This window comes from Musca domestica, unplaced genomic scaffold (genome assembly GCF_030504385.1).
Source record: "Musca domestica strain aabys unplaced genomic scaffold, Musca_domestica.polishedcontigs.V.1.1 16, whole genome shotgun sequence".
NCBI classification, from domain to species: domain Eukaryota; kingdom Metazoa; phylum Arthropoda; class Insecta; order Diptera; family Muscidae; genus Musca; species Musca domestica.
Window position 1 is genome coordinate 14,674,227 of NW_026712219.1, and position 15,736 is coordinate 14,689,962.

The 15,736-nt window shown below is 34.6% G+C and overlaps 2 protein-coding genes across 10 annotated transcripts in view; one reads left to right on the plus strand and one right to left on the minus strand.

The window, feature by feature from the left end:
- Positions 1–1,052: 1,052 nt before the first annotated feature.
- On the minus strand, positions 1,053–3,227 carry LOC101890809 (cyclic AMP-dependent transcription factor ATF-2). Its single transcript, XM_005176751.4, has 3 exons — positions 2,914–3,227; positions 1,844–2,848; positions 1,053–1,387 (listed from the first exon to the last, which is right to left on the minus strand). Exons 1-3 carry the CDS (start codon positions 2,999–3,001, stop codon positions 1,218–1,220), a joined length of 1,263 nt encoding a protein of 420 aa, XP_005176808.1. The 5' UTR covers positions 3,002–3,227; the 3' UTR covers positions 1,053–1,217.
- A 2,961-nt stretch (positions 3,228–6,188) lies between these two features.
- LOC101890983 (protein quiver) overlaps positions 6,189–15,736 on the plus strand; it is a 52,496-nt gene continuing 42,948 nt past the window's right edge. For 2 of the 9 annotated variants that reach the window (XM_059120141.1, XM_059120142.1), the window contains exons 1-2: positions 6,189–6,498; positions 9,996–10,530. The gene's annotated coding sequence lies outside the window, so the exon portion shown is untranslated. Of the gene's footprint in view, positions 6,499–6,538; positions 7,080–9,773; positions 10,535–15,736 lie in introns of those variants that run through there. The other 7 variants (XM_005176753.4, XM_005176752.4, XM_059120144.1 and 4 more) reach the window with 7 other exon arrangements.

Below are 15,736 nucleotides of genomic sequence, written 5' to 3' on the forward strand. Positions count from 1 at the left end.
CCAGCAGCTGTGTCGACGCGTCTACCTATATTCTTCTAACATTGGTGTAACACTTTATTATTCCGCCAGAAACGCTGTTTTATATGGGCATTGTCACGGCCCAACCCTGACTACCAAATATAATGTCAATATGTATTATTGTGATTGAAATCAAAGAACAAAAAATAAATAAATAATCAACAAAGTTTAAACAATTTTTGGCATTACATCTGGTTTTTAAAATTTGCAGTAACAGCCTGTTATTGAGCAATGGGCCTTGACAAGGCAAAAAAAAAATGCAGTTGGTCGCACCGACACAGCTGCTGGGACAATGAACTGTCAAACTAAATTTGGAATTAACACTTTTGAATGAAAAGTTATCAAAATTCGTAAACATTTTTGAAAAATTAATACCATAACAATCTCCGATTGGCGTCTAATAAGAAAACACATAAAAATCTACTCATTTTTGAAAAAACTTTTCAAAACTTTTGACATAACAATGTTCCCAAGCGTTGATGTATCTACCTATATTATGGGGCAATGAACTGTCAAACCAATTATGGAATTAACAATTTTATGACAATTTATTGATGGTGAAAATCGATGAAAATGCATATCATAATAACCCCCGATTTGTGTCGTATAACAAACATATAAAAATCTATTTATTTTTGTCAAAGCATTTAACATTTTTTGACATATCAATGTTCCCAAGCGTTGATGCATCTACCTGTATTCTTCTACCAGGGAAAAACAAAACACATACAAACAAATTTTGTTTTAAAATAATAAAAAAACAAAAAATAAATAGATACAATTTTATTTAAATTTTTGCACAAAAACAAACCGCAAACATAAAAAAGAAAGAAAAGGCGATTGTATGAAGAAACTTGTCCGGCAAGGATTTTGTAAACTCTCAATAAAAGAACTGTCAAAATGTCCTTTAATAAACATTTTTAGGCGACCAGACAGACTTATTATTGCGTTATCAAACACACCTAATATTATTGAGAAAGTACACAGATGAACCTAATATGAGAGTTATTATGATAATTTAGTCGTTATAAAACTTAGTTTTTATATTTTATTTATTTTATAAATAAATTTCAATTTGGTATTTTTTATAACACATTCAATTGTACACAGTTTGAAAATTTTACAAATAATAAGGCACTTCTTTTTACAAATCTACATTATAAAGTTATAAACAATTTTAAGAACGAAACTCTCTAATATTAGTTTTTATCAATTCGATAAGTAATGGGATTTTTCAAAATTGTTTGAGTATTATTAATATTGCTACCATAAGGCACCACTACTTTAGGAATATTCATTACCAAATGTATGGTAGAGGCAGGTATTTGTATTTGAGCAGGTATACCAAGATCTGTTATAGTTGCTGGAGCTGAAAGAAGAAAATATAGTCTTTATTATAAACAAAAGTAAGTGCATTAGTAATACATGCTTTGTAAAATTACTCAAATATAGACAGCAAGAAGTTTATAGAAAGAAAACCGTCTAAATGAGTTTTATAGGTCATCTATTAACGAAATTAAATCTATATGTATAGATTGAAGACTTTCCAAAGATCGTATATTGATAAAAAAAAGTTATTCGATCAATTAAAGACCTTAAGATATTGATCGAATAACTTTTTCTAAACATATGAGACATTCCATAAACAGAAGGCCAGGACCGGGAACCTTCTATAAAAAGCTTTTTCCATATTTCCAAGGGTCAAGAGGGACTCTTAAAAGCCATGGCAATATACTTTTTATACGTATTTTAAAGACGCTATTTTTAGATATTTAGATATATGGTGTTATTGAGTGGATAACCATTGAAACCATTTTAAATTTACCTTGTAGCGGCTGTAAAGCCGCTGTTTGCAATTTCGCCACTTGTGCTTCCAACTGTTTTACTCGTTGCTTGAGTTTTTCATTTTCCATTTGTAAATCGGCATTTCGTTTCTTCATTTTCTGACGATAACGTGTAGATGCTGCACGCCTGCGTTCCATAGTATCATCTTTAGACGATAATTTACGACTTGACGATGACGAAGAAGTTGCCCTGTGGATAATTGCGGATTTACCCGAACATTTATTACTCGGCCATTCGGGTGGTTTAGATTTACTCGATTGATTCAATATAGCCTTAAGGCGTTCTTTAATCGGCAGCTGTGAGGTGGGGGTCAAACTAGCACTGCTAGGTTCAGGATGTGGTGTTGATGATGAGGATGTAGTAGATGTTACCACCGACGATGATGTCGAATCTTTGGCTGCGGAAGTATTTAGTTTGGGTAAAATTATTGGAAGTGGTTTTTGATTTGTTTTGCTGACTTTTCCCGATTCCGTAGTTATGTTTGTCTCGGCTGTGGGAAATGTTACTGTAATCACCTGGGGTTGTATAAATTGCACTGTCGAAGGCATAAATGTTAAAGCTTCATTGCTTTGGGAGCTAGCACTGGGTGCTGGCTTTTCAGCTATCGGCCGATATTTATTAACACTGGTGGAAATATCATCTGTTTCATTAGTTTTAGTGATTATGGGAGGTGTTTCCAAAAGATTATCCAGCACCACAGGAGTATTTAGTGTATGCACCCCAGGTGTATTTAGAGTATGTTTACTTAAATCCTCTCCAGCACTAATACCGCCCTCCACGGCCACATCAAATTGTGGAAAAACCTGGGGCGTATGTAAAGCTTCTTCTTCTGCATGGAAATTATGATTAGATCCAGGATGCTGAATGTTCTGCTCACATGCCCTCCTGAATGTCTCATCAAAAGGATTAACATTACGTAAATCATCGAATAGGCCTACTTCTTCACAATTTTTTATTAATCTTGTCGGAGTGGGTGTTTGGTCGACTGTGTAAAGATAACGCAGAACACATTAGAATATGACGATAAAGGCAAGGTTTGGATTTACTTACCCACAAATATACTGGATTTTTGACTTAAATTTAAGAGCATCCCAGCATCATTGTCCACTTCATCCGACGTGCCATGATGATAACTCATTGTAGGATTGTTGTCCAACAAGGAACATGGACAACAAACAACACAACAATAGCAGCGCAGCAGTACACAGAACCTCCGTCAAAAACAAAGACCAAAGATGGAATATGTGATAAAGATGAAAATCAAAACAAAAGCAACGATTGTCTAGAGAAATGATAAAACAGATCTGATGTTCACTAAATGAGCAAGGGAACTAGCATTGAACAATGCAATGGTAAGTTCGTGGTAGAAGAATACAGGTAGTCGCTTCGACACAGCTGCTGGGACAATGAACTCTCAAACCGATTTTGGAATTGAAAATGTTGAATGAAAAATTATTAAAATTTGTAAAAATTGTTGAGAAATACATATTGTAACAACCTCCGATTTGCATCGTATAAATCTACTTATTTTTTATAAAACAATTTTAAAATTTTGACATATCAATGTTCGCAAGCGTTGATGCATCTACTTATATTCTTCTACCATGGGTAAGGTAGAGCTACCAGCTGATTATAATTTTTTTCTAAGTGTGCCCGACTCCTGCCAATTTCGTGTATGTACATATTGCAAAGACCTAAAATGGTAAAGACTAGACAAAATGCATTCTGAGCAAATGGTTTGTGTCTATACTATCCAGATAACAGTTCATGACAGGACCATGTTAATATAAAAAAAAAACATTTATAGAAAAAAATGACAAACAAAAGTTGAAAAATCCAAAATTTTGGTTTCAAAATTCTATTCCATGGACCTTTCCGAAAATTTGCACATTGCCTTAGCGGTTTAAATCAGTTAACATTGCTAACTATGTTGTTACGATATCATAACAACAGAGGTATTTTCACAGGGTTGCCATATCTTGACTCTGTCTTGTCCCATCTTGCATATTGTTTTGAAAAATAAGAACAAAATATTTTCAAAATTAATGACAAAGACATAGAAGTATAAAGATGGGACAAGACAGAGTTAAGATATGGCAACCCTGTGAAAATACCTCTGTTGTTATGATATCGTAACAACATAGTTAGCAATGTTATGCGATTTGAACCGCTTAGGCAATATGCAATTAATTTGGAAAGTCTGTGTAATAGAATTTTGAAACCCAATTTTTGGATTTTTCAACTTTTGTTTGTCATTTTTTCCTATAAATATTTTTTTTTATATTAACATGGTCCTGCCATGAACTGTTATCTGGATAGTATAGATACAAACCATTTGCTCAGAATGCATTTTGTCTAGTCTTTACCATTTTAGGTCTTTGTTAATGATTGGAAGACACATGGTACAATAAGGAGGTAGAACAACTTCGCAAAACTACAGAAATACACCTCTGAGGCCATGCCCGCTTCCTGTAAAATTTGCATTCAACAAGTTTTTTTTCATTTATTCGATATTTTTCCTAATTTTTAAAATGAGTCAAATAGCATGAAAAATGAATAAAATGTCTTGATTTTCTTTCAAAAATATTATCTAAACAGTTTGATCTGTCATGGCGATTAATGGCGAAACTGGCGAAGAGCTTTAATAAGCGTAATAAAGCATTTTGGTCAGAATTTTCCAGAAAAAAAAGTTATTCGTAATGGAATTCAAGCGTGATAGTGTGATATCTTTATATATGGCTGGAAAACCTCATGTGGCTACCGTTAGAGTACTCCAGCATTTAAATGTGAATAAATCTTTTGTGTCTCGTACCATCGCTCGTTACCGTGATACTGGTAACGTAGCTCGACGTCAAGGAAGTGGACGCAAGCAAACAGCAACATCAGCAGAAATGGTTCGAAAAGTAAAGAAGCGACTTGATCGAAACCCGCGTCACAGTGGCCGAAAAATGGTTCATGAGCTGAACATATCGCAATATTCCGATCGGCAAATATTGAAAAATGAGCTCGGGGTAAAACCATTGAAATTTCAAAAAGTGCAAGGACTTGTACCGCAACAGAAAGAAAATAGACTCAAAGCTGCTAAAGAGTTGCTTCGCTTGGCTGAAAGTGGTGAACTGCCGATTTTAATTTTCTCCGATTAGAAAACATTCGTTGCCCAGCAGTTTGTAAACAAACAAAATGATCGTGTTTGCTTGCCAAAGAGGTCAGCTGAAAATGTGCACCTTCGATTGGCCACCAGAACTCAAGTGCCGGTCATGGTGAGGACCGCCATAACAGTCGATGGTCGCTCTCCGCTCGCATTAATCGACCGTGGCATCAGAATAAAGGCCGAATATTCTGATGCCACGCAGATCTTGGACAGTCCAACAGGACTCAGCACCATCGCACTCAGCACACGCCACCCAAGAATTGTTACAAAATGAGGTTCCTCGTTTCGTTATCAGCGTACAATGGCCACCAAAATCTCCGGATACCAATACGTTGGACTACTGTGTTTGGAGTATTTTGGAAAGCAAGGTTGGCACAAATACCAATAGCAAAGTGTTGATCACCTCAAGCAAGCGCTTCGCCGGGAATGGGTCAAAATACCGCAGAGCAACATTCGGGCAGCGTCTGACGGTTTCATTGGCCGTTTGAAGGCCATAATTCGTGCCCAAGGTGACCAATTCGAACAAATTTAAACCTATTCTAAAATTTGATGCTATTTCCGACATTTTTTGCTTTCGTTCAAAATTTTTTTAAATGTACAAATTATGGTGTTTGACTTTGTTGCAGTTTTTTTATCTCACCCTGTATGTATTAAAATAATACATCATAATTTAAAGTTTTCTAGCCAATAACCATGGTGCAATAAGGAGGTAGAAAAGCTTTGTAATTTTACAGAAATACAGCCCTGAGGCTAAGCCCGCTACCTGTCAGAATTATTTAATATTAAACGCAATAAGTTGTTTTCATTTATTGCATTTTTTAAATGAGTTAAAAGCGTGAAAAATGAATGGGTTGTCTGAATTATCTTCAAAATTGACAGAAGTTGGGCACACTTAGAAGAATATTGTAATCAGCCGGTAGCTCAACTTTACCTTTTTATTGTACCATGTCAATAACTCTTTTTAATGTCTAATTAAAGTATAATGTACGTTTTGAATAGTTTGAGGTTTTATATTTTTAATTGACAGGAGCAATCCATTTCCTCTAATTAAATTTCAAATCTATTATACTGTTAGAATTTTCCTACCTTGTTTTCATATTCGTCCATCCCTGGAGCTTTTTTCACACACTCAGACAGCTTTTTTCGACAAAACAACCACCTGCCTTACAATTTGGTCACATTCGTTGGCCATGCTCCCAATTCTCTTAAGCTTACTTATTATGGGGGATATAGCTGTCGATGTAGAATATTTTCCCTTTTAGTGTCATCTAAGCATCGAACGTGTACATTTTGAAAAGAATCAAACGCTGGTTGACTTGTCGGGCGTCGTGAACTTGAAAAGCAAAGAAGAAAAATAGAAGAATATTTTCACACAGCATAACACATAAAAATAATCAAAGAGCAGCATACACATAAAAATATATATTTTGTGGTGAAACGAAAGGAAAAAATTTGAAATAAGTTTTTAATTTAAAAAATAAAGTGTATGTAAAATAATGCATTAAATCATTGAGCCTCCATCAGCATATTATACCGAGAACGTCAATGAAAACGGGGTTTATACTATAGAAAGGAAACGAATGAAAAAAATCGAAACGGCCGAAGAAAAGAAAAATCATAAATTGTCCATGAAAAGACATCATTATAAATCGATTTTCTTTAATTTATTTGTTATTGCAAATTGAATATTTTTGTTTTCGACGAGCAGAAAAAAAAAGTGTCAACAAAATTATTTTAAAATTTATGAGATTTTCTTGTTGCAAAATCAATGAAGTGAAAAGAAATTTAGTTCAGTGGTTCACACTTTTTATGCTTTGCTGTGCTGACAAAAATTGTCAAAAGTGTGTGTGTGTGTTTGCGTGTGTCGTGTTTTTTTTTTGTCTGCAGCGACTATGTGGAGGCTCTGACTCGGTCCTATACCTACCTACATATTGACCAACTTAACAATGTTACATTTACCGTTTTTTTCACAATTCCTTCTTATACCCCCATATGAGTTTTAGTATTTGCTTGTAAAACCAAAAGGAGAGGACTAAAGACTACATATATATATGTGCGTGTGCGTGTATGTACATATAGATGGACGTATTTGTTTTTTCTTAAGCTAGGTTAGGTTTGAAGCTTTTCACTTTTCACAATTAGAAATGTTGCATTAACAGTTTTTTCTCAATGCCACATAGGAATTTGTAACACTTTTAAAAATTAGCTATTAGAAATACAAAATAGTTATTGTTTCTAAATGTTTATTTGCAAAGACATAATGACATAAATATATGCAATGGCCGCAGATAAGGGTTAGTTTATAAAACTTGCAAGAATCTACTAGTTTTGTCATTTTTTTCGATACCTAAAAGGACAAATCGGTTACCGCAGTAATATTTGTACATTCTTGTCCAGAGAAATATTCTGATATAGGAGGTACATTTTTGGAATATTTATTTAACTGTTTCATTTTGATCTTCATCTACATTAAAGAGTGTTATTTGCAAAAGTGAGATACGCAAGAGTAATCGTTCATGTTTAAGAGCATCACTGCATAAAATCGTGTTCTCTTATTCACAGCCGGCAAGCCGTTATTCTCCGGAATATCGCTATATAATTTGTATATTTCAGGGGTGCTCAAAACCGTGTTCTAGAACATGAAGAGAAAAAGAGATAATTTAAGAGAAAATTAAAATTCTGTTTTTCTTTATATTTTACTGTTCTATTTAATTGTTTTTAAACACGAATGTTTGCCAAAATAGTTTATAAAGCAAATGGATAAAAAATATTTGTATAAATAATGACTTAACACTGTTTTGTTCTTGATTTAAATAAGCAAAGAGAAATTTGACTGAAAACAGATATTTCTTCTTGAGCACCCCTGATATTTATACCAGCGCTGCTCAAGAAAAAATATCTCTTTCCAGTCAAATTTCTCTTTGCTTATTTAAATCAAGAACAAAACAGTGTTAAGTCGTTAATTATAAATATTTTTTATCCATTTGCTTTATAAATAATTTTGATACACATTCATGTCTAAAAACAGTCAAATTAAAATATAAAGAAAAACAGAATTTTAATTTTCTCTTAAATTATCTCTTTTTTCGGTTCATGTTCTAGAACACGGTTTTGAGCAGGGCTGATTTATACCCTCAGCCATATGGCTAGAGAGGGTATACAGGGTGAGATAAAAAAGTGGAATAAAGTCAAACGCCATTATTTTTAGATTTTTTTTTTTTAATTTTATTGACTGAAAGCAAAAAATTTCGGAAATAGCATCAAATTTTAGAATAAGTTAAGCATCAAATTTTAGAAGATTTGTTCGAATTGGTCGCCCTTGGCACGAATTATGGTCAATGAAACCGTCATACACTGCCCGAATGTTGCTCTTGCGGTATTTTGGCCCATTCCCGCCGAAGCGCTTGCTTGAGGTGATCGACACTTTGGTATTTTTAGTGCCAAGCTCGCTTTCCAAGTTATTCTTGACACAATAGTCCAACGGATTGGTGTCCGGAGATTCTGGTGGCCATTATGTGCTGGAAATGAAGCGAGGAACCTCATTTTGCAACCATTCTTGGGTGGCGCGTGCTGAGTCCTGTTGGAATGTCCAAGGTCAGCGGCCAAAATGTTTGCGTGTCCAAGGCTTTAATACACCCTCCAGAATATTTTCGCGATAATATTCGGCATTTGTTCTAATGCCACGGTCGGTTAATGTAAGCGCAGAATGACCATCGGCTGTTATGGTGGCTAACACCATCACCGGCGGCCGGCGCTTGAGTTCTGGTGGCCAACCGAATGTGCACATTTTCAGCTGACTTCTTTGGCAAGTAAACACGATCATTTTGATGGCTTACAAACTGCTGGACAACGAATGTTTTCTCATCGGAGAAAACCAAATTCGGCAGTTCACCACTTTCGGCCAAGCGAAGCAACTCTAGCTCTTTTAGTCTATTTTCTTTCTGTCGCGGTGTAAGTTCTTGCAATTTTGGAATTTCAATGGCTTTACCCCGAGCTAATTTTTTAATATTTGCCGAATAGAATATTGCGATATTTTCAGTTCACGAGCCATTTTTCGGCCACTGCGACGCGGGTTTCGATCAATTCGTTTCTTTACTTTTAGAACCATTTCTGCTGATGTTGATGTTTTTTTCGTCCATTTCCTTGACGTTGGGCTACGCTACCTACGAGCAATGGTACGAGACACAAAAGATTTATTCACATTTAAATGCTGGAGAGCTACAACGATAGCCACCTGTGGTTTTCTAGCCAAATATAAAGAAATCACACTATCACGCTTGAATTCCATCACGAATAGCTTTTTCTGGAAAATTCTCACCAAAATGCTTTTGTACGTTTGTAACAATATAATGAGCTGTCACTGGACAGCAGTCTCAAATTGGTTGCAGTTTTTTCATCTCTCCCTGTATATCATTTAATACGGCCATAACGTGCCTCATTGAAATAACGGTATTAGTCCGTTTCAGGACATTTGGAGTCGATCTCCTTCTCGTACCCACCCCCCACCCACCCGTACAAAATTTCGAAATTTTCATGAAAATATTTTATTGCAAAGAAAGAGAAAGGAAATCAAATTTCTCTTTTTTATAAATTATTTACAAATGTCATATCTTATAATCCCAGGTATTACTTTATATGACCCACTCCTTTACTTAAACATAGACTTTTCTTTTATGTCTTAATGTTTCTACCGACAACGACAAACAACATTGCAACGAATCAATGATATTCCTTAAAATTACTTAGCTTTTGGAAATAAAATCTGTTTTCCCTACTTTGATTTTGCACGAAATGACTCATGAAACTTTCATTTGTTCATTTACATAACTAGGAGCCGCAAAGGTAACGACAGGCAGGAGGCTTTTTCGCTCCACTTTAGGAGTTCTGTCATTCTTTAGTTCAAATTTTCTTCCTTTTTTGTATAACATTAAATACTCCATTTGTGTTGTATGCAGTCATTTAGTCCCTCCATCTCAAACAGTTTGTCAGAGCAAGAATCACATTTCTTGTGAAAAAGCACATCGTTTTACGAAAAACAAACAACAAAATCTCATTTCTCTTTGTAAAGACCGGAAATAGAGAGTGTTTTGTGAGTGTATGTGAGTGAGTCTGTGAAAGTTTTGTCATGAAGAGTGGATAATTACGCTGAAGAGCGCGAGAGAGAGCTGCAGTGAAAGCAGTAAAATAGAGCAAATATAAACAACACTCATACAAATCGCTTGTCAAAACTACCAACAAGCAACGAATGGAGAAAATAAGGAACAAAAACCTAAATAGGATATAAAAATCAAAACAAAAACAACATAGACACCATCATTCGAACCACCATCACCGTGTGTGTATGAGTGTGCGACAGTAGCAACAATAACAACACAAAATTACATCAACTACTACCGTGAACCGTTACCAGCTGCTGTTACTAAAGTAATAAAATCAAAATTAAACATTGCCGTACATTTTCTTGTTCTTCTTATTTTTCTCTTTTTTATTGTCTTCCGTGTATCCTGTATCTAAATGTATGTATGTGTGTGTGTGTTTGTTTTAATACATTTAATTGATTTAGTTTGAGGTTAATTTGCTGATTTTGGATTTCGTTTTTTTCACGCTATACGTTATCTGTATGTTTTGACATATATGTTCCTATGTGTGTTGCCACACATTGTCATTTTGTCTTCTTGGTTTGTTTATATTTTTAATAGTTTTAGTTTAATGGCTTTTAAGAGCTTTCTTTCTTTCTCCCCACCCCTTTATTTTCTAATCGTTTAATTACAACCTAAGCGGCTTATTATCTTCTAGGTTTACATTGTAAGAGTGTTGTTGACTTGTTTGTATGTTATGCCATCGATCAAAAGCAATCCAAAAGATGCTTATAAAACATGATAATTATTTTTCTTATGTTCTTTATTTACAAGGCTTCTATTAAAATATCACATTGATTTTAAACGTTTACAGTGTGCTGATGTATGCATGTACAATTGTGGGAGGGTGTAAAACAAGTTATCTTATTTAAGGAGCTTGTAAACAGAATATGTAAGGATTAGTTGTTATTAAATAAGGAAATCTTTATTTTTCATTTCTTTTATAATTTAATCTTGAAGATACTCTTGCTTGATTACCAATGTCTATAATAGCAGAAGCAATGTATATGCGTCTGGACGACGTCATTTAACATATTAATTATGAGAACACGTTTAGACGTCATTTAACATATCTGTTATGAAACACGTATAATTGTTAAAACTAGTAGGACAATATCGCTCAAAACTGATAATTTTCCATAAAAATCGATTTTTTCAGTTTGGTTGGGTCCATGGTAAAAGAATACAGGTAGTCACATCGACACAGCTGATGGGACAATGAACTGTCAAACAGATTTTGGAATTGAAAATCTTGAATGAAAAATTTCTTAAAATTGCAAAAAATTGTTAAAAAAAGACATATCATTACAACCACCCATTTGCGTTGTATAAGAAAACAAATAAAGATCTACTTATTTTTGATAGAACTCTTTAAAATTTGCTCTGCGATATTTTGGCCCATTCCCGGTGAAGCGCTTGCTTGGGGTGATCTACACTTTGTTATTTTTTAGTGCCAAACCTGCTTTCCAAAATACTCCAGACACAATAGCCTAGTTCACCACTTTCGGCCAAGCGAAGTAAATCTTTAGCTCTTTTGAGTCTATTTTCTTTCTGTTGCGGTGTGAGTTCTTGCACTTTTTGCAATTTCAATGGCTTTACCCCGAGCTCATTTTTCAATATTTGCCGAATGAAATATTGCGATATGTTTAGCGCACGAGCCATTTTTCGGCCATTGCGACGCGGGTTTCGATCAAGTCGCTTCTTTACTTTTCGAAATATTTCTGCTAATGTTGCTGTTTTCTTCCGTCCACTTCCTTGACGTCGGGCTACGCTACCAGCATCACGCTTGTAAACAATATAATGAGCTGTCACTGGAATAATTTTAACAGCTGTCAGACGAGTGGCTTAGAAATGAAGCAGTCTGAACTTGGTTGCAGGTGTTCGCTACATAATTTAATCAATAAATAGACTTGATGGGTGATTTTAAATAAATTTTTTTGACATGTTAGACCTTTGAAATTCATATAGACACCGAGATATTTCCTCAGAATTGATATTTACGTTCCAAATTTATTGCTATATAATATATAGAGCGTAGAGTGAACAAGTATAAATTCCTCTTTGTTATTTTACGAAAATGCCAGCCGATGATTTAAACCATCCAAAAAAGCCTTTTATGTGTTTGCACATTAAAAACGTCTCCTTTTGTTTGTTTTATTGATGACGTTGACGGATGATGCGTCCATTCTGGCCTGGCCTTGAAAATGATAGTTGTCTCTAATCTACTGTCCCCATTATTCTCGGGATCTATTATTTTGTTACTAATTGTTGTATCATTTTGCCATTGACTCGACTATGGAACAATGAGGGGGTAGAACAGCTTCGTAAAACAACAGAAATACAGCCCTGAGGCTATGCCCGCTTCCTGTCAGAATTATCCAAAATTATATCAAACACATTGCTTTCATTTATTTGATATTTTCACTCACTTTTAAAAAGCGGAAAAAAATAATGAAATTCATGGATTTTCTGTTCCATCTTTTAATTCCGCGGCAAAACTGGTTAATGGCTTTAATGCGCGCCCGCTATGTACGTTTCTTCCAACCATTGAGTTTGAAAATATTTTGTTTTTATTTATAAAAACAATGGGTGAGATGAAAAAACTGCAACCAACTTCAGACTGCTGTCATTTCTAAGCCACTCGTCCGACAGCTGTAAAAATGATTCCAGTGACAGCTCATTATATTGTGTACAAGTGTACAAAAGCATTTGGTGAGAATTTTCCAGAAAAAAAGTTATTCGTGATGTAATTCATGTGTGTTAGTGTGATTTCTATATATTTGCTTGGAACACAACAAGTGGCTATCGTTAGAGCACTCTAGCATTTAAATGTGAATAAATCTTTTGTGTCTCGTACCATTGCTCGTTACCGTGATACTGGTAGTGTGGCTCGACGACAAGGAAGTGGACGGAAGAAAACAGCAACATCAGCAGAAATGGTACGAAAAGTAAAGAAGCGACTTGATCGAAACACGCGTCGCAGTGGTCGAAAAAATGGCTCGTGAGCTGAACATATCGCTATATTCCAATCCACAAATATTGGAAAATTAAATTCCAAAAAGTGCAAGAACATACACCGCAACGGAAAGAAAATAAACTCAAAAGAGGTAAAGAGTTGCTTCGCTTGGCCGAAAGTGATGAACTACCGAATTTGGTTTTCTCCGATGAGAAAACATTCGTTGTCCAGCAGTTTGTAAACAAACAAAATTATCGTGTTTACTTGCCAAAGAGGTTATCTGAAAAAATGTACCTTCGGTTGGCCACCAGAACTCAAGCGCCGGCCAAGGTGATGGTGTGGGCCGCCATAACAGCCGATGGTCGCTCTCCGCTCATATTAATCAACCGTGGTATCGGAATAAATGCCGAATATTATCGCGAAAATATTCTGGAGGGTGTATTTAAAACTTGGGCACGCAAACATTTTGGCCGCAGACCTTGGAAATTCGAACAGGACTCAGCACGCGCCACTCAAGAATGGTTACAAAATTAGGTTCCTCGTTTTATTTCCAGCCACAATGTCCACCAAAATCTCCGGATACCAATCCGTTGGACTATTGTGTCTGGAGTATTTTGGAAAGTAAGGTTGGCACTAAAAAATACCAAACTGACAATCACCTCAAGCTAGCGCTTTGTCGGGAATGAACCAAAATACCGCAGAGCAACATTCGGGCAGCGTGTGACGGTTTCATTGGCCGTTTGAAAGCCATAATTCGTGCCAAAGGTGACCAAATCGAACAAATCTAAACTTATTCTAAAATTTGATGCTATTTCCGACATTTTTTGCTTTCATTCATTAAATTTAAAAAAAAATTAAAAAATTATGGTGTTTGACTTTTTTTTTATCTCACCCTGTAAATGGTTTGTGTCTACAATACATAGAGCATCAGCTCATGACCGAGGCATGTTAATATAAAAACACAAATGTGTTTTCAAAATTCTATTCCATTTCTATTCCTTTCAGACCGTTTATTTCATCCTATGCATCGACAAAATCTAGAGTTTTTGTAGCAAAATAATCCTTTAGAGATATATAGAACCTGGTTTTGAAAAAAAGTGTTGACCTTTCATTCAGTTTTCGCGGTTTTCAATAATTTGTTCAAAATAAATGCAACAAGTTGTTTGATTTTTTTTATTATTTTGATACTAATTCTGACATTACAAGCCAAACAGGTAGACCTCTATACTTGCAATTTTTTCAAAGTTGGCCTACCTACCTCTCTTCATTCTACCATGGGTAAATATGTTGTTATGATATCACAATAACAGTTGTATTTTCACAGGGTTGCCGTATTTTGACTCTCGCTCTCTCTTGTCCACTCTCTCTTTATACTTCCATGTCTTTGTAAACATTGTATAAAAATATATGCAAAATAAATAGTTATATTTTTGAGAAGAACTCTACTGATTTTCTGTAGAAAGAGTATTATCCCCTTCTGTAAACGGCGGAACTATTATAAAAACAAACATAATTTATTCATTAAAAGGAACTCTTCTCTCTTATTTAAATTTACATAAGTTCTCCATTAAAATATTATATTATTTTTTATACAAAAAAACGTAATTTAAATGCCTGTCACTGAATTCAATCGATTCCCTTTAAATATTTAGCATATCCCTGACCTGGTGGTATACATTAAGATTCATTGGAGATGCTGTGCTGTTTATCACATCAAACACAATTCGCTTAGACATGCACCCAAACATTTCTATCTATCTGTAGACATTTGTGCATATATAAAGTACAATATACATACATATATATTCTTGTTTATTTATGCATTTTTTACGTTTGTTTTTCTAGTTTACTCTCAGGTTAAATATGCTAGAAAGAGTGTTTTATTTTACCTTTCCCCAATTTGAAATTGTTGACAATTGTTGGTCATTTCCCCTGTTATATTTGAAAAAAAAAAAGAATAATCATAAAAGAAAAACAAAACATCTACCTAGCTCCTCGTTTCCATTGTCAAGACACCACCAACACATTTTGAAATGCACGGCAACAACAATTTACCGATTTTGAAATCAAAAGCAACAATAAACAAACATCACAGAAATGGCGACAACACTGTCGAAACGACAAAATTTCCACTTTTGTTGTCGTTTTTGTGATTTTGTGTTTTTTTTTTCTTCAACTTTTTGACATTTTGCCAAAGTTCAATGTGAACATTATTATGGCCACTTTTCGCAGCAGATAAATTCGGCTAGAAAGCGTTTTTCACATTTTTATATAGTTTCGTGCATAAATTGTATTTCTACATAAATATGTTTGTATTTTTGTTTATTGGGGTGATTCGAAATTCTCATTACAATGTGGTGTTCCAAAAATTAATCAAGGGAAGAAAGGAAGTGTGATATGAACATAAACAAGGTGTTTAATATTACCAATATACCTATAAGTTATAAAAAATAGATCCAAAATAATTTACAGGAATGAAGAGAAATAGATTTCGTATCGTAAACGTAGATAATATTCATTCAAACTGATAGAATAACTAAAGATGTTTAGAAAAAAGTTTTTCATAAAATCTAAGCTCATAAGTTACCACTTAAATGCTCACTTTTATACCCTCCACCATAGTATGGA

What these genes read in the sequence shown, in the direction of transcription:
- LOC101890809 (XM_005176751.4), bottom strand. Translation starts at nt 3,001, where the DNA reads ATGAGTTATCATCATGGCACGTCGGATGAAGTGGACAATGATGCTGGG. An exon ending in AAAATCCAGTATATTTGTGG is followed by an intron (nt 2,849 to 2,913) that starts GTAAGTAAATCC and finishes ATCTTTACACAG; the next exon opens with TCGACCAAACACCCACTCCG. An exon ending in GGCTTTACAGCCGCTACAAG is followed by an intron (nt 1,388 to 1,843) that starts GTAAATTTAAAA and finishes TTCTTCTTTCAG; the next exon opens with CTCCAGCAACTATAACAGAT.